This window comes from Sciurus vulgaris, assembly GCF_902686455.1.
Source record: "Sciurus vulgaris genome assembly, chromosome: 3".
Taxonomy (NCBI): domain Eukaryota; kingdom Metazoa; phylum Chordata; class Mammalia; order Rodentia; family Sciuridae; genus Sciurus; species Sciurus vulgaris.
This window is the reverse complement of record NC_136463.1, coordinates 186,906,701-186,926,475: the sequence shown is the minus strand read 5'-3', so window position 1 is coordinate 186,926,475 and position 19,775 is coordinate 186,906,701. Positions and strand designations below refer to the sequence as shown.

The window sequence follows — 19,775 nt, the reverse complement described above, 5'->3', positions numbered from 1 at the left end:
CTACTGAATTGAAAGACTAGCTGGAACCATTGGCCCAACTCCCAAATTTCAATTTTGGGGGAGGTACCAGGAGTTGAACTCAGTGGCACTCGACCACTGAGCCACAGCCATAGCCCTATTTTGTATTTTTTATTTAGAGACAGGATCTCACTGAGTTGCTTAGCCCCTCACTTTTGCTGAGGCTGGCTTTAAACTCGCCATCCTCCTGTCTCAGCCTCCTGAGCAGCGGGGGTTACAGGCGTGCACTACCCCACCGGCTCCAGACTTCACCTTTGGAGGATTCAGTCTGCTGGCTTTCCCCGAGTGGAACAGCTGCTGGGGGCGGCCTGCTCCACTGCCTGGCGCAGCCCTCCAGCACGCCCCACTGACTGCGCATGCTTGCCTTGCAGAGCGGTTCCCCTCCTGGGCTACCTACCTCAGGACCTGATCGAGACGCCTGTGCTCCTGCAGTTCCACCCCAGTGACAGGCCCTTGATGCTCGCCATCCACAAAAAGAGTAGGTCTTGTTCCACCATACGTCACTCAGGGTGCGGCAGAAGCTAGTATGTGTTGGGACTTGGTCCTGAGACCAGTGCAGTTCGGACAGGTCAGATCTGCTAAGGAGGCCAAGCTAGTGGTAGGTACGCTGCCTCCCTACCCCTAGCATCAGGCTGGGCAGAATCAAGAGAGGGCACCTGGGGCTGGGGCTGGGGCTCAGTGCCAGATTAATTGCCTTGCACGTGAGGCACTGGTTCAATCCTCAGTGGCACATAAAAAACAAGTAAATAAAATTAAGGTTAAAAACAATAAAAGAAAATGTTTTAAAAAAGAGAGAGGGCATCTTGTGGGGTCAAATGTCCCTTGCCTATGGCCTGAGTCTCTGATGTCTCATTTTTACTGTTGGCTTCAATGTCTGAGGGGAGGCGGAGGAGACCAGTTCAGGGGAGTGTATGACAGTGTCCCCACCACGCCCAGCCCTCACAGGCAGGGGCATTATTAGCAGATGAAGCAACTCTGCAGGAAGCCACCCCCTGGTTTCAATTCAGAGCAACTGCAGTGACTCCAGGAGATGCCTGCCGCCCCCAGGGTGCCGTGATTCCAGGCCAGCGCTCCTGCCGGCCTGTGCTCACCATCTGCTCCTCCCTGCCCTAGTCCTGCAGTCCGGCGGGCAGCCTTTCGACTATTCTCCCATCCGCTTCCGCACCCGGAACGGGGAGTACGTCACCCTGGACACCAGCTGGTCCAGCTTCGTCAACCCGTGGAGCAGGAAGATCTCCTTCATCATCGGGAGGCACAGAGTCAGGGTGTGAGTGCTGCCAGGGCTTCACTGGGTCTGGTGGTCTTCCCACTGCAGGGGTGTGGGCAGGACCAAAGCCACCTCTTGCCACTAACCTGTGGGGGAGCCCAGGCCAGGGAAGGGGTGACTTGGCCCAGGTGGGAGGAGCCTCATTCAGGTGGAGTGGGGAAAGCCTGGGGTCTGCAGGGAGGAGGCTGAGCACAGGTCTGGCACGCTCACTGTCTGAGAGGCCTTCACGTGGGCCCATCTGAAAGATGGATAAAAACCACGCAGGGGCCCTTTGAACGAGGATGTGTTTGCGGCGCTCCCGTGTGCAGAGGAGAAGGCCCTGCCGCCCAGCGTTCAGGAGCTGACGGAGCAGATCCACCGGCTGCTGCTGCAGGTGGGTGCCTGAGAGCCACCCTGACCTGGAGTCTCAAAATAAAAACTAAAAGGAACTGGGGATGTAGCTCAGTCTGAGTTCAACCTCTGCTTCTGGAAGGGGAGAAAACTGATAGGACTGTCAGTGGCCACAGCTGCCTGTCAAGAAGCAGGTTAAACACATCCTTTGGGTGGTGTCTTCTTGGTGACAGAACATTTGGTGATAGACACTGTGGGTGGAGGCCAGGAGACCAGCTCTGGAACCTGACCCCAGGGTCAGGCCCAGCACCACCTCCTCCTCCTCAGGGGGCTGTGGTCAGGTGCCATCTCTGTGACACAGGGTGTTACCAACATGCACTGTGTGAGCTCAGCCAGCCCCAGCTTCTGCTATGTCCAAAGTGGTGTTTGCTGTCCCTCCAGCCGGTCCCCCACAGCGGCTCCAGTGGCTACGGGAGCCTGGGAAGCAACGGGTCCCATGAGCACCTCATGAGCCAGACCTCCTCCAGTGACAGCAATGGCCACGAGGAATCTCACCAGAGGAGATCCGTACGTCCCCCCCGCCCCCCGTTCTTCCCCCTGAGAAAACACTAGTGGATACGTGTAGAAAGTCAGCACACTGGGAGTCGGCCCTTGAAGGCCACCGGAGCCATCCTGGCCTCAGCTATTTCTCTCCCTGAGCTCTGTCCACCCTGGGTTTTAGTTTGTCATCTCCTTGCAGTAGAAGCAGCTAAGGCCTATGGCCAAGCCTTCAGAGGGCACTTACGAAGGCAGCAGAGCAAGCAGCAGGCAGTCCCCCTGGAGGGCGGGGACCTCGTGGGCCACTGCAGCGTCTCACCTCCTGCAGGGCTGGCGGATGGTCTTCTCCGGCTCTGCCTCTCAGACTTCTTCAGAACTTACCTGGTCTCCCTGTGTGTGGCTGGAATTGCCGTAGGGGTTCTCAGACCTCGCTGTAGGGACAGGCGGAAGGAGGTCTCCTAGAAGGAATAATGTGTCTGTTCTGTTTTTCTTCAAGGAGATTTATAAAAATGGTACCAAGACCAAAAGCAAAGGTCGTTTTCCTCATGAATTTGGAGAACAAAAGAAAGCATCTGGTACAGGTAAAAGCAAACAGAAGAGCCCCCTTTGCTTAGTAGCACTGAGCTGTGGCAGAGCGAAAGGCCCCTAGTGCCTGCGTCTCCTGGTGTGTGCCGCACGCCCTTCAGTGAGCAGGGAATGCAAGGGCCGTGCAGCCACCTCCGTGCCCAAGTGCAGCACTAGTGTCCCGAGACACTAGTGGCCCTGCCGGCCTGTGGAGGGGAGCGTGGTTGTGCTTCTGCACAACCTGTGTGGCAGGTCTGTGGCGCGTGGCTTGTTCCTCACCTGCAGGTGGTTCTGCAGCCACACGCTCCCCCTCAGCTGCCCAGCCCCCCAACACCACTGCTCTGGAGACTGCCCAGCTGCCACAGTTCTCAAAACCAGGCCTGTCTGCAGGGGCCACACCAGTGCTGGGATGTGGCTGTTTGCATGAGGGCCCTGAGGGAGCAGGCGTGTCTGTGGCGACACAGGCCCAGACCACAATGTGATGTGCAGGAGGTTATCATGGTTCCTTGGAAACACCGTCCTGCCTAAGAGTAGCGAAAGGCACCTGGGGTCTCACTGGCCCCCAAGGCCAGGAGCTCAAGTGAGACCTGCCTGTCCTGCGGCTGGGCCCGGGGACAGCCCAGGCCCAGTGCCCTGACTCCCAGGTAGAGGCAGGCCCCCTTCCAGGCCACAGCACCCTCTGAGCCCCTGCAGTGCTCTGTGATGTGCACTTGCTGGCCGCTGGACATCAGGCTGTAACTGGTTCCTGTATCTGTGAGCCACATGGTGAACCTGGCCAGTGTGTGGGCAGAATCCAAGTGCTTCGTTGGTAGGATGCATCTTTGGGAAGAAAGTATCAGGTGGAAGAACAGTTTTGTCAATTTTTCAGAAATGCAGAGTGGTCTCCCAGCTCAGGTGAAAGCTGTTCCTGCCACAGAAGAGGACAGTCTGGGGGCCAGCATGCCCAGGGCTGGCATCCCTGAGGAGCTGGCCTGCAAGGACCAACCCGCCTGCTCCTACCAGCAGATCAGCTGCCTGGACAGTGTCATCAGGTACACAGGCCCTCCTGACCTCCTGCACCCTGGCCTCCTGGCTGGCTGTGGTGCCCACCCACATGGAGCCTCTGGCCATCCACACAGGTACCTGGAGAGCTGCAGCGAGGCCGCCTCCCTGAAGAGGAAATGTGAGTTCCCAGCGAACATCCCATCACCAAAGGCCACAGCCAGCCCTGGGCTGCACCCAGCAGGTACACAGGCTGTTCAGAGCTGTAGAACGTGTGAGCACTTGGCCCTCGGGGGTGGAACCCCACGTCACCTGAAGCCCTGCAGTGTCCCGTCCTTCTTCCTCCCTTAATGGGAGTGGCTTCATGGATACAGTGTAAAGCTAGAGGCTATTTGCAAAATGATCAAATGGTTAAAAAGTTAGCAACCTTTTTGCAACCTAAAGGTCAAGGTGGTTCGGGTCTTGGGTGGCTGGGCTGCTGGAGGCCTGGCAACGTCCCATGAGCCTTGTGCCCACAGCTGTGTTGCTCTTGTTTGTCATCCTGAAGTGGGTCCCTTTCCCAGACGGGGCCTCAGTGTTGCCTTGCCCTAGAGTTTTAGTGCACCCATGAGTCAGATGAGAGCTCAGGCTACGAGCGGCTGTGGGTGCTGCTGACAGTCACGAGCAGGGTCCCACAGGGTGTCCCTGTTCATGATGCACAGGGTGGGGACTACTGCTCTCACTGCCCCGCTCGCCGTCCCTCCTGTCGGTCTGAGGAGCCCCTCCCCACAGGCCCCCAGAGGGCCATGGGCTCCAGCCTAAGCCTCTGGCCCAGGCCCCCCATACACCCCGAGCAGCGGCATCCCTGCCGAGGACTCGAATGTGCACCCAAGGCCGCTCCTGCTTTGGAATTCCCTCTTCTCACCTTCTCCCTTGAAGGGACGCAGCACAGGCACCAGGCCCGTGTGGCTCTCATGCAGCCACCTGTCCCACAAAGCCTGCGCCTGTTCTTCCGATGTCTCCACAGGGGTGGTGTCACCCTCCAAGGTGAGCGGCCGCAGGGAAGTCAGTGCCCGCTTGAGCTCGCTGGCGCTGCCTGGCAAGGCTGAAAGTGTTGTGTCCCTCACCAGCCAGTGTAGCTACAGCAGCACCATCGTCCATGTGGGAGACAAAAAGCCGCAACCCGAATCAGGTACGCTTGTGGGTTCTTTGAGGATCTGCAGAGCAGTCCGATCTTAAACACAGGGAGGCATCTGATTCCATCTTCAGCTCTAACTCAGCTTATCAGAAGGACCCTGCCTCAGCCCAGGAGGGGTTCCAGGAAATCCTGTTGCACAAAACGCAGGAGAGGGTGTGCCTCCTCCCCCCAGGTCCAGCACCACAGCGCCCGACCCTGCTGCACTGGGTCACTTGGTGGCAGTCGTCTGCTCTGGCGTGACCATGGACAGGGTGCGGAGTGCCCTTCACGGTGCTGAGACAGCACTGGGAACAAGTCCCACCTTCCGACCCCCCTGGATGGCCCCACCCTCCCACTTCAGGACAGGAGCTGTGAATCCTGAGTTTCCCTAAAGCAAGAGAGGTGATGAGGATCTGAGAGGCTCCGTCCCTAAGTGTCCCTTTCAGGGTTAGGGTGGCCGCCTGCTGGTCCTGCCTGCCCCTGCGTGGAAGGCACAGCACCTCGGCCTCCTCTTGTGTCTGAAGGCTAAGGACAAGGGCTGGCGTTGTGGCTCAGTGGCAGAGCACTTGCTGAGCGTGTGCACCGAATTCAAATCTCAGAGCCACATATAAATAAATAAATAAATAAAATAAAGGTTTATCCACGACTATAAATATATTTATTTAAAAAAATAAAAATAAAAAATAAAGCCTCAAGGCTGTGGCCCGAGGTTCCCGTGTCCACGGAGGAGGCTCTGGTTCCTGAGCCACTGGAGCAGGGCCCTCCTGCCGTGGGCGTGGGGCAGTGGCCGCGTGCACATGCCCCTGGGGAGTATAGGTTGGGATGGGAGGGCTCGTGCAGACCAGAGGCCTGTCCTGTTTCAGAGATGGTGGAGGAAGCGGCGAGCGGGCCCGAGTCCCTGGACTGCCTGCCCCACAGCGTCAGCCAGGAGAAGGGGCCCCTGCAGGCGCTGGGCCTCACCAAGGAAGTGCTGGCTGCACACACGCAGAGGGAGGAGCAGAGCTTCCTGCAGAAGTTCCGCGGGGCCAGGAGACTGGGGCCTCTCCAGGCGCACGGCCACTGCTACTCACGGGAGCAACTCCAGGGGCCCTCGAGTGAGCGCAGTAAGTCATGACACCCCGTCCAGCCTGGGCGTGGGGGCCTTTGTTCTTACTGGTGGAGTCCATTGCTGGCTTCTGAATGAGGCGTCTCAGGCTGGAAGGTCCACATGCAACAGGGCCGTGGGACCCTCAGCAGCAGCGCACTTCGTGGCCATAGGACAGCACGGCCTGCGTGCTGCATCTCAAGGACTGGCCTCTGTTCCCAAGGAGCAGCACCAGCGTAGCGCAGTGCGGCCAGTCCCTGGGGATCGGAGGCAGGGCTGCGACTCAGGCCATCCTGGCCTGGGTGACTGGCAACTGAGCAGGTGCCTTGCCACTGAGCTATGCCTCAACCCAGGAATCCCCCTTTTTCCATCCTTCCCTCTCACCTCCGTACCCACATCCAGAACTACCGTCAGCCCTGCAGAGTGCCCTCCCTGAGCCTGAGCAGATCTGCCCTATGAGCCCAGCTTACTCAGAACTCCAGCTCCCACTGGTTGCTGTTCCTGCGGTTTGTGCAGTGCACAGCTCACACAGCTGCCCAGTGTCTTACACAGACCTGGATGTGCAACCCAGGAGCCAGTGCTTTTGTCACTTTTCCCTGGCAAGGGAACAGATCCCAGTAGACCACATGGAGGTGGAATTGCAAAGCAGTTTGCTTGGGCTGGCTTGAAATAAAGGTGTGGAAGCCCTGGGCACAGCTGATAGGAGATGTCCCCACACACCCTCTGCCAGAGCCCCATATTGCTCTGCATGAAGTGAGAGGAAAAACAGTTTCCCAGGATAACCTCCCCCGCTGCCAAGGTGGGCCCTGGGGCACCTCTGAGCCCCTTGTGTACAAGTGAGCCCCTCGTCCTACTGAAGAGGGCTTTGTGCCAGCAGCACCTGCCACAGAGGAGGAGAAACGTGGCTCCCAGGGCCTGTGACTCAGCCAGCTTCCTGTCACTGTGACAGCTGCCTGTGGGTTTAGAGGGTGCAGTCCATGGTTACTTGGCCCTGTGCTTGGGCCTGCAGTGACCCTGCACATCATGGCCAAGGCGCTGAGGGGAAGTGGAGGAAGAGGAGGGGCTGAGGCCCCAGTGTCCCTTCAGGGCAGCCCAGTGGCCTGACCGCCTTCTCGCTTCCTACAAGTTCAGGTCCAGTGTCCCTTCAGGGCAGCCCAGTGGCCTGACCACCTTCTCGCTTCCTACAAGTTCAGGTCCAGTGTCCCTTCAGGGCAGCCCAGTGGCCTGACCGCCTTCTCGCTTCCTACAAGTTCAGGTCCAGTGTCCCTTCAGGGCAGCCCAGTGGCCTGACCGCCTTCTCGCTTCCTACAAGTTTCCCCACCTCCCAGTGGTGGCCTTGGACATGTGGCCTTTCGGGGCCCTCAGGACCCAGCCATAGCAGCTGCCCTCTGATCCTTGGGCTTCTGCTCAGGTGTTGACAGGTGAAGCAGGAAACCTCTCTTTTTCAGAAATAATGGGGATGAGGCTTGTAGAATCAAAAACATGGCTGGATGAGGTCAGTGGTTCTACCTTCCACTTTCACAAACCAATATATACATGTTTTCCCAAATACAGGGAACAGCAGAGGTTGCCAGCTTTTTATTTATTTATTTACTTTGAGAAATCAAAGTTTTCCATACCGCTTAGCATAGAAAGGGCAAGGTAACATCAGGAGAAAACAAGGAATGTGACTTTGTCACTCAGGGTGATCCTTCAGATGATGACTTTGTTCTATGAAAAAGCTACCATTTTGTCTTGGTTTTTCTCTTCACCAAGGTTCAGGGAAGACCATATGGTGGACACAAGGGCTGCTATTCAGGGCACAGGCCTGGGACCCCAAGTGTCAGGTGGGCGGGACAGTCACACAGCTTCTGAGGTGCACTCTGCTGCTTCGTCCTTCCAGCTGCCCTTGGACTGAGTACTTCTGGGACAGACTCGTCTTGGAAAAAAGCAGGAAAGAGCAGAAAACTCAAGTCCAGAAGGGCCAAGCCTCGGGGGCCCGCCCAGAGCACAGGGCCCGGGGGGCTGGAGCGCCCCCGGCGCCCACTCGTCAACCCAGGTGCCACGGCCTGGTCACCCTCCGACACATGCCCGTCCAGCTGCCCTGCTGTGGCCTTCCCCACACCAGTGCCCGCATTCCCCTTGCCCATGTTCCCAGCGCCAGGCACCGTGGCGCCCCCACCCACAGCTCCCCACGCTGGCCTTGCAATGCCTGCTCTGCCTGTGGACACCCGGCATGAGTTTGCAGTCCAGCCCCTGCCTGTCCCAGCCCCCTGGGCCCCGGTCATGGCCCTCATGCTGTCCACCTACCCCTCCCCACCCGTGGCCCCAAGCCTCCCCCAGGCCTGCTTCCCTGGCCAGCCTCACTTTCCAGGCCATCCCATGCTCCCCTCCGAAATGACTCCTGCCTCACCGCCCGAGTGCCCCCGTCAGACCTCACTCCCCAGACAGCCCTGCACATGCCCAGCCACCCAACCATCAGCCGCAGTGGCCACGGGCAGGGCCTCCCCGCCGCTCTTCCAGTCCCGAGGTAGCTCACCGCTGCAGCTCAACCTGCTGCAGATGGAGGAGCCACCCGAGGGCAGCGCCGGGGCCGCAGCGACCACTGGAGCAGCAGCTGCCAGGCCAGACTGCACACCTGGCACTTCTCGGGACCAGCAGCCAAAGGCACCCCCAACAGTAAGGCCTCTCTGATGCTCCTTCTCCCAGCAGGCTGCAAATGGCCCAGCACAGCAGGCCAACTGCCACCTGGTCTCAGCCTTGGTGGCTGTGAGTGCCTGAGGGTCCCCCAAGCTGGAGGCCTTGACATGGCCCTCTGCTGGGAGTCAGTATTCCCAGAGGCTCAGTCCTGTCAGAGTAGATGGCTCAGTGCCTTTTCTTGTCTTGGAATCTGAGTGAAGGACAGCTGACAGCTTGTCTGGTTGCAGAGTCCAAACAGCAGCATGTGACTTGTTAAGAGTGTTTAAGGGCCTCAGATTTTTTAGCGAGTTTTCTAAGACAATGTGCAGTCAGTTTAAACGGCAGGCCTCTGCCACCCCTTTGAAGGATGGTGGAGGAGGAGGAGGAGGGGCCCTGCGTGCCTTCACACCTGCAGCCAGTGTAACCGTCTCCACCTCCCAACCCTCCAGGACACTGGTGCGGTTTACTTCTCAGTTACCATGTGTTTCCAGATGAGCCAGGTTTGCAGAAGTGGTAGCCAAGGTTCATGTCTACTGTGCTCAGAGGAGGGAGCTGTCTTGGGGGAGTCCCCTGCTTTTGCAAGAGCACAGGGCTCCTCTACAGAGAAGTGGGTCCTTAAGAATGTTCTCTGCCCTCCTGACTCCTGCTTCTGGGTCCTGGCCTGCCATCTGGGTTTCCTGGGGCCCTGGGGCCAGGGATGCATCTCAAGACAGTGCATTCAAGAGCACACTGGACCTGGCTGCATGTCTGCTGCCCTGTGGTCTGGTGTGACTCCTGGAATCATTCCGATTCGGTGGCTCTCCCGGAGCACAGCAAAGTTCTCTTGTGGCCCCAGAGGAAGCACCATCTGCCTGTGGCCCACGAAGGCAGGGCTGGTGTCTGGAAGCCTTGCACACCTGAGCCACCTGGCCGCGCCCCGCCACCACCCCCACTCCCTCCAGCCTCGCCTGTGTTCTGTGTGTGGCTGAGCCCCATGAGCAGCAGCTGTCTTCTCCCTGTCCCCAAAGCAAGACGAGCCCCCAGAGGCGCAGGAGAGCGATGCCCTGTCTGTGTCCAGCGACCTGCTCAACCTCCTACTGAGTGAGGACCTCTGCTCTGCCACGGGGTCAGCCCTGTCTGGGAGTGGGGCTTCTGCCGCCTCCGATTCTCTGGGCTGCACCACATCTCCCAGTGGGGCAGGTATGCTGGCCCTGGGGCATGGGTGTGTGCGAGACCTAGGGGTGCGGGACACGCCTGGAAGATCTGCTCCGCTCTGCTGCCCGTGGCTCACCCAGCCTGGCCGCGTGGCAGGCCTGGGCCCGTCAGAATCCCACACCCTGCCTGCTTGTTTCCAGTCTCTGTGGCAGGCAGGCCTCACCCCACCAGGTCCCTGCTGGGCCACCCTCGGGCTCCCGTGGTAGCAGTCTGTTCTCAGCTAGTTGCGCCCTGTGAATGTGCGACCAGCCTCAGACCTTTACCGAGCGGCATCATTCAAATGATCGTGACCGTGATGTGGCTCTCCTCCCTCGGCTTGAGGAAGACGCACTGTCACCTCCGCCCTGCTGCGCTGGCCGGGGGGGGCCTTGGGGGCCAGCTCCTCCCCTCTTAGGACACCTCGTGTCTCCGCGGGGTTTCATGGGTTAACAGACTACGCTGCCTCCTCAGGGCTAGTGGGCGCTCTGCGTTCCAGTCACCCAGGTCTGTCAAGAGCTGGAAAGCAGCAGTACTCGCCAGCACAGGCCCTCACTGCCAGTCCTGGCCCTGCAGGCAGCGTGACGTGGGTCGACCGGGTCGACCGCGTTTCAAGGTTCGACCCCTCATGTCGTGTTTTTAAAGGCAGTAGTGACACCAGTCGTATCAGCAAATACTTGGGAAGCGTCGACTCTTCAGAGAATAACCACAAAGCAGAAACCAGCGGGGACAAGGAGCAAAGCGAGCGCTGCATGAAGTACGTCCTGCAGGACCCCGTCTGGCTGCTGATGGCGGACACAGATGACAGCGTCATGATGACCTACCAGCTGCCTCCCCGGTAACCACTCGGGACCTGCTGGTGGGGGGCTGGGCCTGCCACTCAGGTGCCGACTGACAGGCAGCAAGCCCTGACCTGGAGCCGGCGAGTGCAGGGAGGAAGCAGGGCTCCCTCTCCGCCCGCTGGGAGGAGGAGCCTCCCTGGCGCCACACTCGACTCCAGGACACGTGTGCTGCTGCCCAGGCAGCCTGAGCGGTAAATGGCTGTCCCATTGTCTAAGAGTTGAAACCTAGGGTCAGGGTAGGCCATCTGCTGTTCTGTGGTGACCCTGGGTCTGTGCTCAGGCTCTGAGTCCACGTCAGCTGCCCTGTGGACCTGGACATGGGCCCTGTCCTCGTGAAGCACCCCAAGCAGGAGAGGCTGGGGGAAGGGAAGGCAGGAAAGAAGGGCTGACCCCAAGGTGCGAACAGCTGGGCCTCTGCTGGCCAGGGAGATGGCTCCATCTCCAGGAACTATAGTCCAGGCCAGCGCTGGCCAGGGGAGGAAGGTCCTGCCACCACGCCCTGGGTGCGAGACTCTCCCAGGTAGCCCTGCCCCACGGAGCCACGCCCCACGCCCAGAGGTCCACCCAGACCACCGTTTCAATAGAAAGACTGCAGGTTATTTGCTGATGAGATTGTTACTCTAAACAAGGTGATTTACATTAAGTAAAAGGAAATTTGCACTTAACAAAATTATCTAAAACTGTGGCATTAAACATTGGAGAGCTGGTAAAAATGAGTGCATTCTTTGGGCTCATTCTGAAGCCAGCTTGTTTCTAAATCTTCCTGAAGGGGTCTGGAATCGGTCTTGAGGGAGGACAGAGAGAAGCTGACGCTGCTGCGGAGGTCCCAGCCCTGCTTCACTGAGGGCCAGAGGCAGGAGCTTCGTGAGGTCCACCCATGGGTCCAGACAGGTGGCCTGCCCACAGCCATTGACGTGGCGGTAAGCTCACAAGCCCACCTCCTCATCCGTCCCAGGAGTCCACCGAAGGGTACTCACTGTGTTACCTCTGTAAATCAAAATACATAGAAATAAGTTCATTTTTTAAAAAGGAAGGGCTTCTGCAACTCTGCCAAGCCTGCTTTGAGGAGCTGGCTTTTCTGCTGGCTTTTCAGTGTGTTTCCCGGGGGTCTAGTGCCTCCTCTCAGCCTCGTGCTGACATTTGAGTGTCTCCTGACTTCAATTCTGTCTTTATTTAACAAAACAAAACACCTTTCCACCTCCCCACACCCTGGGCCCAAGGTGTCAAAGCCACGTGTGCACTCCAGTCCCCCTCCCATTCTCACCCCTCCCGGGCCCTGGACTATAGCCTTGGCACTGCCTCTCCTTCCAGGATGGCCTCTGCTCCTGTGGGAAGCAGTGTGACTCCAGCCAGGACAGGCCAGTCTCCTGGAACATGACGTGTCCAAAGCCAAGCTCCTAATTATGCTCAGAGAGCAGCTGGCCCTGTCCCTCCAGGGGCTACCCAGGCCACAGCCTTGGGGGCTTGCTGGACTCCTCGCGCCCACCCAGCCACTGGTGGACCCTGTCGCTGGGCTTTGCAGTAGATGGAAGCCCGATGCTTCCCACCACCCACAGGGCACTGCACCACATGCTGAGGGGCTTCCCAGCTGCGCTCAGTGCTCCTCTGTCCTCTAGTTGGGTCGCGTCAGCTCTGAGCTCCCATCCCTGCGCGCGGTGCCGTCTCAGTCACTTGGCCTTACAGATGGGACGCCCACCTTGCCCAGCACCTCTCCACTTCCTCTTGCTCTGCCTTCTCCTCTCCAGCTGCTCTGGCCTCTCAGAGGCAGGCGCTGTCACAGGACCCTTGCACCTTCTTCCCTCTGCCAGGAGCCCTCTCAGGGGGCCTGTGGTTCTGGCTCTGGCAGCCTTGGCACTTGTGTGGGCATGCCTCTTGTCTGTTGCTGCCTGGTACATAACCCCAGGACCCAGAGGCCTCCCAGTGCTGGGTGCAGCCCCTTGGGCAGACTCCTGGTCAGGAACTGAGAACAGCAGAGCTGGGTGGCTCTGGCTCAGGGTCTCAGGAGGTTGAGGCAAGGTTCAGCTGGGCCTCCTGTTAGCTCAAGGCTGGAGGGTCTGCCGCAGGGACCACAGGCCTGCTGGTGCCAGCTGTTGGCAGGGAGCCTTGGTTCCTCAGGGAGCCAGGGGGAGCTGCGCACCTTCCGACCTGGTCTCAGAGCCCCACACTCTTCCTAAGTGCGGGCCATGCTTGAGGGGGGCGAGGTGCCACCTTTGCAGAGAAAGATGGAGAGAAGGTGAGGACGTACTTGAAGCCTCTGCAGCCCCCTTTGCTGTGGCTCTTCTGGATGCCCAGTCTAGAGCCACCGTACCCTGCACACACTCCCCATGCCCACTCCCTGCCTCCTGCTCACCCTTACTTAGCACACTGTGGAGCAAGTCCCCGAGTCCAGCTGCAGGCTCAGGCGGACAGCCCACGCCTGGCTGCCTGTGTCCTGCTCAGTTGGAGCAGCTGCAGCGAAGGCCCCAGGCCCAGCGGCTCACCAGTGTTACCTTCCTCCTCTAAGGAATGCATCTACTGCGGAAGTGAAGAGAAAGGCAGCGTTCGCCTGCCACACGAGGGAGACCTTCCTTCCCTGGGATTCAGGGACGCGTCAGACACCCAAGAGGAGGAAAGTGGACATCCCCTGAGTCACAGGGAGGAAGGGCAGACGTAACCCCGCCACCAGCCAGGGATCTGCGTCAGATGGCGCGTGGAAGAGGCAGAAGATGGTCACGGCTGTTCTGATGAAACGGATATTGATGCTTACGTGGCTTTTTTGTCTTAGAAAAAAAAAAAAAAAAAAAAAACAGTTTTCCGAAGAGGTGATTTAAAACTGGAGGATGGGGAAGGTTTAGAAAGAAATATGTTTTCATATTTAAAATATAAACTGGAGTTTGGGAGTGGAGCAGAGATTTTGGTTGCTACTGAACTTGAAAAAGACTGTGACCCGTCTTTGGAAGCATCAGGGAAGTCGCCTCAGTGCCCTTGGAAGTTCTTCCACCACAAGGAAACTTCTGTCCAGTGCACCAGCATCCACTGGCCCCCTGTGGGTTGACCTGAGACGTCACAGCAGGCTGTGACCAGTAGCCAGGAAACCTGAGCGGCTCTGAGCTGAGCTCCAGTTTTCTGGAGCTTTACCAGGGTGTCTTTAGATTGGGTCAGATTCTGTCCTCTCTCAGGGGCTTGTCCAAGTGGTTATTAGTCCAGCAAGGTGTCCGTTCATATACTGAACAGAGGGAACAGCCTCTCATTTTCTTTCAAAGACTTCGCATTAGGTGGTTAGCAGCATAATTCAACGGCTTTGGCTTCCAGTACTGTAGTGGTAAACATTCGGTCTGACATGGCTTTTGTTTGTAGTAAACAAAGTTGAAATGCTCGCTTCAGACTAACAGAGCCTAGTGGTGTGTGTGACCAGCTTCACCAGGTTGATGCCCACCCAGATCCTTGTATATTCCTACACCCTTCCTAGACCAGATGGCCGATAGTAGAGAAGTGTGTTAGCAGTCATGTGGTCCTATCTTCATGGTGACCTCCCTCTGCAAACCAAGCCTTCACCACTGCGTCATCGGGGACCCAGTCATGTTTGGTCTTTGATTGGAGCCTTTCAGAGATGAGCTCCGGCCCAGCAAAGCCAGCACCAGCTCCTGGCAGAGAGCAGCCTTGGCCACTGTGACCTGGTGTGCATAGCTTCTGCCTTCATCCGTGTCTTCAGGGTGCAGTGAGCTCACCTCTCCCTCTCCCTGGGCTGCTGCCTGGCCTCATTATTTCATGTGCCTCTCTTGGTGTAGCTTCAGGTTTCTGTTGAGACATCTGCCAGCATTGCCAGCACTTTCAGATCATTTGAACTCTTGGGAAATAATAAGACCAACCTGTCCAACTTTATAACACCTCAAGTTGCACCAGACATCTCACAGTCTGTTGAGAAAAGTGTAACCTCAGTCCCTGGTGTGAATAAGAAGTTACCACTGATGAATCTGTTCACCTGAAATTGGAATGAGATGATGATGCTTGAAAAGCAGCAGGTTTTCCCCGTTCTTTGAACGAGAACTAGCTACAAGGTGGCATCTCCTCATAAAACCACCTTATGCCTGAATATTAATCCTATTTTTATTAATACAAGAACGCTTTTTTTTTTTTTAATTTACAAAGCAACAGCACCTGTTGTTGCCCAAGCTAAGGTGGTAGTCTCTGTGTTCTTGAAAATGGAACGTGGTGGGCGACTGGCTGCCTGTGACTCAGATCATAAGGAACATCTAGATGGCAGTCTAAGGTCACGCTTATGGTACCAAACACGAAACTGCCAAAACATTCTCTTTCCTGTCACGAATGTTTATCATCAGCATTATTTTATTTAATATATGCTCTCTGGTTGTTAACTGCTAAGAAGTTGACCTCATAGGGTGATTCTGTGACTTCGTTTACATGATGCCAAGCATCGAGTCCTGTTTCCTCCAGTATGTGTGCTTACACGGGTGTCAGAAAACGTTTTGTCTATTTTAAACTGAGCCTTCTTTTTAATATATTCCTGAGAAGATGTGTAAATAAGCTCTCAGAGTTTACGTAATGACTTGTTGAGCCTTGCAGGACAAGTGGTTTGTTCATGCGCAAACCAAACTTTCTTTACCCAGTGCAATATATTTGTGTGACTGCTTGTGTCTTTTTATGACATTTTTGCCTTTTAGAAAATTGGTAAATAAAGCAAATATATTTTTATTTTCAGTTGCATGTTTATTTTATTTTTTTGTGGTGAAAGATGATCAGGAGGTGTTTGTTTTGGTATTTTTGTTTGTTTTTTGTGAAAAATTTCAACAGTTCTTTATCAGGGAATCAGGGAAACTTGAACCCTGAAGGTCCCTTCTTGCTGTCCTTCTCTGGCCTCCTCTTGCTGGTCCCCTTCTCCCGCACACTCGTCTCCCTTACCCGATTCAGCTCTCCGCCCAGCAGATGGAGTCCGGCAATCCCAGCCTTCCTCCTGCAGCCTTTCACTTGCAAATTGAGGGGTGTGCGGCTTGGCTCTGCCCCAGGGCCCCTCTCCACTCCGCCGTGACCCCAGGCACCTACTCTCTCAGCCCCTCCCTCTGTTGTCTGGCCAGCTGGACTGGTTGCTCTGTCACAGAGCTGAGAGCAGAGGAGTCGGAGGACGCTCTCCGGAAAAGCTTCTTCCCCACTGGGAGCCGTGCAGGCCTCCCCTCCTGGTGGAGCTCCTGCCTCAGCCCTGACGCTGGGCAAGTCTGGTGAGAACTGGCCGCAGTGGGGGGTGTGAGGAGACCTGCCCGCTCTTCCCACTTTTCAAACCTGGACTGGGGCGGGGGCTGGAGCAGAGGGATGAATGGATCCTGGGCCCAATGCCCAGCCTTCCAGGAGCGCCCTGAGCAGGAGGCAGACTGAACTCTGCCTTCAAGTGCCGATGAGGGGACCTAAGTCCCTAGGGAACACCAAGGTGGCTGCTGACTGCTGAACTGCCAGATAGGGCTGCTTCACCAAACTGCAAGTGCCTCTGGAAGATCCTTAATTGCATTTTTTCTTTACCCTCTCTGTTTCTAAACCAAAAGGAGATTCTACGAGTCTCCTGGTTAGATTGCCCACAAGGGGCCTGGACATCTGCAGAATGGTCACTGCCTTTGTTCCCCTGGGAATTTATGGCCTGCCACTCCTGCTGCCAGCTGGTACCCCCCCCCCCCCCCCCCCCGTGGCCACCATGGCCCTGCTCAGCCTCTGTTGAGCTCTGTTCCTGGCTCTAAGAGGATCAAAGGGCCCAAACGCTCAGGAAGTCTGAGCTCAGGCAAACTTTGAGGGCAAGATCAGTCCAAAGGACAAATGGCAGGAAGTGGGTTGGTTAGGAGAGGCCAATGAAAGAAGGAGAGAAGGCTTGGTGGCCTCAAGATGAGGCAGCCAGGCTTCTGGGACAGAAAGTCCAAGCCATCCGACAATGGGCCCACTAAAGGAATTGAAGCTGACTTTGCAGGTAGGCCTCAGGTGGTCCAATCCAACCAAGAGGACTTTGCTTACTCAAACACTGCCCAGTCCTATTCTTTTCCTTCTCAAGGGTACTTGGTCACAACAAGGCATATGGTATTGCTTAATTTCTCTTTGCCTCAACTCTAGGCAATTCATCAGTAGTCTTCAGCACCCAGGTCCCCAGCCCTCACTGTGCAAAGTTCTCCCAACTCCTGTCACCTGTTCTTATGCTTTTATGAAGTCAATTTTACATCATGTCCTATAACCAAAACAGAAAGATCCTGAATTTCCTCACGAGAATAAAAACTACATCTGGGCCTACACAGATGCCAAGGAGGCTAAAACTAATTTGTCACTGGGCTAGCTAAGTCATGTACATCATCGCCTGGGATTTGTTCCTATAAATCGAACCTTCTTCTGTAGGATTATTACTCAGTCTCCCTGCTTCTCCCTCATTTGCTCAAACCGCTTAAAATTCCTTTTCCCTTTTTCCATTGTTGACATATTTCTTGGGCCAGTTGGCAGTTGAATCTGACCAGTCTGGATCCAGGCAGTTTCCCTTAGATCAGCTGCCAGTAACAACCTAAATAAGCCTTCCTTGCCTTTTCTGTAGATTGATTTTAAATCTTGAAACCCCTTGAACAGTGTCACATTGCTATGGCTATAAAAGAATCATTGCTTCCTAATCCAACCTGTACTAAGATTGCATTTCTTTTCTTGGGCAGCATTTTGTTTTCTCCCAGAGTTCCCAGTTGCCTTTCATTTTTCACTTGCACAATTGGCCTTTATCATGTCCTTTTCTGCCCCTCATACCTAATTCTCCAATCAATCAGGTGTTCTCAGTCTTTTTCCAAAGGCCTCCCTCAATTCCCTGGTCATGTTGCCCCAGTGTGAACTCTTTAATGAAGAGCATCCTAAAACATTTTGGCCTGGTTCACTTGGATAATGATGAATATTAAAGAGTTTGCAAACCTGAGAGTGTAAAAATTATTACTGAGTTTATTTTTTCCCTGTTTCTTAAAGTAGCAGAAACTTAGTTGTACTCGCTTGGGAGTCTCCTTCTCTAGGAGGTGATGTCTAAGTGGTAAAGGACAATAAATCCCAGGCCATCTACAAACTCCATTAGGATCTGCCAATCTGGTCCCCACCCTGTCACGCTCACTATTAGGAGTGGGGGGGAGATCGATTAGGTGTCTGAGCAGCCCCCCTGGAGGGCACATGGAAAAGAGCCAGGATTTTGAACTTGGGGGTGCATGTGTGCCCGCACCGGATGAAAGATGATAGGCTGGGGGAAATCTCAGTGAACTGCACATGCAAGAGTAACCCAGAGGCAGAGTAAGAATAGGTGAGAGTGGGCAGGAGGGGCTCCCAGGTGTTCAGAGAGGTCAGTGAGGTGACTTTGGGGACTTTTAAACCTTTCCACCCAAATCATGCCTGAAGTCTGTGATGGTCCCTCTGTGGGGAGCCAGGGGTTTGCCAGACCTGTCTTCCAGAGGGTGGAGGGTGAGGGATCTTCTGCTCAGCTGTGGCAGTCCTTGGGGCTCTCCTCCCAGCAGCTTCCCAGCCAGGCTAGGATCGCTCAGGCCCTTCCCTACCCACCCAGAACGTTCCTGGGGCCAGGTTCTATGCTGGAGTGCTGGCAGGTGTCGAGGAGTCTAGGGCAGACTGTGTGCCCTTGGGCAGGGATGCTCACAACCTGGAGGAGCTCGGAGCAGATCCTGACAATCCCAGCAAGGGAAAGTACTGTGGGACTAAGGTTAGGTGCTGCTACACGGCTGGATGGGGAGGGCATCTCCTAAGGAGATGGAGAGGGGCAATGAACAATGAGGAGGCCCTCGCTGAAGGTGGGTTCAGAGCGTGCTCAGGAAGAAGGCTTGTTGTGGGCAGAGGCCGAAGGCCAAGAAGGGTGCACAGGCTCTGACAGGCTGCGAGAAGGGAGGGCCAGGTCGGGGTTCCCGGGGCGCTGCCCAGGGGCGCGGTCCAGCGGCCCAGGCTCCCCGCGGCGACCAGATGGGCGGCGGGCTGTGGGGGTCGCGGGCGTCTGGCCGACCCAAGCGTGGCCGCCGCAGCCCGAAGGACAAAGCGGGCGAGACAAAGGCCCGTCCAACACCTGTCGCTCTTGGCGCTGCCGCCGCTTTTCTCCGCCGAAGCGGCTGCAGCTGCCAACTGTCACGGGCATCAAGTTACGGCGGCCAGACGGCAGCTCTGGCGCGCTGGGCGGGAGGATGCGGGGGCCAAGAGCCGAGGCGGGACGTGGGGGGACCGAACGCACGAAAGGGCTTTGGAGCGAGGGAGGGGGATGGAAGCGGTGGGGCCGGGGAAGGGTGGGCTCGCGGGATGCGGGAAGGCCAAGGAAGGTCTGTGGGGGAGGGGGGACGAAAGAAGGGGAAGGCGGGGGCGGGGTCGAAATCCAAGGGGACTGTGGAGAAAAGAGCTGAGTTCAAAGGGGAACGAGGGAGGTGACGGGGAACAATGGCTATCCAGTGCAGGGAGCCAGGGAAGGACTGGCAGGGTGTGGGGGGTGCAGGGGGAGAGCGGGTACCAAGAGAAGAGAGCCTAAAGGAAGATGGGTTTGGGAAGGAGCCCCCGCGGACCTCCCCCAACTAGGATTCTGGTGCCAAGTGGAGAGCTTCGATGTCCACGGAGTCCGCAGCAAACGCGAGGGGATCGCAGGCACGCCCTACACCTGCACCCACTTCCCAGGGCTTCGCATCCACCCCAGCCTGAACACCGAGTTCCCTCCAGGTCTGGAGTCCACGGACTTGACTTTGGTTCTGCCTCTCCAGAGCCCGACCACTGGCGACTGGCTGGAGGGCTGCTCTTGGGAGGCATGATTAAGGTACTAAGGGAGGAGCTAACGCATGGATGGATGGATGGATGGATGGATGGATGGATGGATGGATGGATGGACGGACGGACGGACGGACGGAAGAAAGGAGGAAGGAAGGTATGGTCGGATCAGCCCCTGCGCGCAAGCACGCCAGATCCGGGGTCCTACGGCCGCCGAGCTAGTGAAGCAAGCGCACTCACGGCCGCGCCCCCGGGTCGCCGCGCCCCCCGGTGCCGCCCCCGCGGAGGTCGCTGGAGGCCCGGCTGGGCCCCGCCCCGCCAGCTGCCTACCGGCTGGGGCAGCCGGGCGGACAAAGCACTCCGCTGCCATTGGCCGAAGCGCGCCTCGAGCTGGCGGCTGGGCGTGCGCACTGCCAATTGGCGCATTGAGATGCAAATAAG

At 56.9% G+C, this 19,775-nt stretch overlaps 1 protein-coding gene across 1 annotated transcript in view; it reads left to right on the top strand.

The window, feature by feature from the left end:
• The window catches only part of PER2 (period circadian regulator 2), a 39,925-nt gene extending 25,372 nt beyond the window's left edge, over positions 1-14,553 (top strand). Inside the window, exons 10-23 of the mRNA XM_079133015.1 lie at positions 390-496; positions 1,132-1,285; positions 1,550-1,658; positions 2,057-2,182; positions 2,649-2,733; positions 3,585-3,747; positions 3,835-3,941; positions 4,704-4,868; positions 5,717-5,956; positions 7,820-8,595; positions 9,603-9,774; positions 10,411-10,603; positions 11,377-11,527; positions 13,111-14,553. Of these exons, the coding sequence (XP_078989141.1) occupies positions 390-496; positions 1,132-1,285; positions 1,550-1,658; positions 2,057-2,182; positions 2,649-2,733; positions 3,585-3,747; positions 3,835-3,941; positions 4,704-4,868; positions 5,717-5,956; positions 7,820-8,595; positions 9,603-9,774; positions 10,411-10,603; positions 11,377-11,527; positions 13,111-13,260 (2,698 nt within the window). The 3' untranslated portion in view covers positions 13,261-14,553. The remainder of the gene's footprint in view (positions 1-389; positions 497-1,131; positions 1,286-1,549; positions 1,659-2,056; positions 2,183-2,648; positions 2,734-3,584; positions 3,748-3,834; positions 3,942-4,703; positions 4,869-5,716; positions 5,957-7,819; positions 8,596-9,602; positions 9,775-10,410; positions 10,604-11,376; positions 11,528-13,110) is intronic.
• Positions 14,554-19,775: the final 5,222 nt, after the last annotated feature.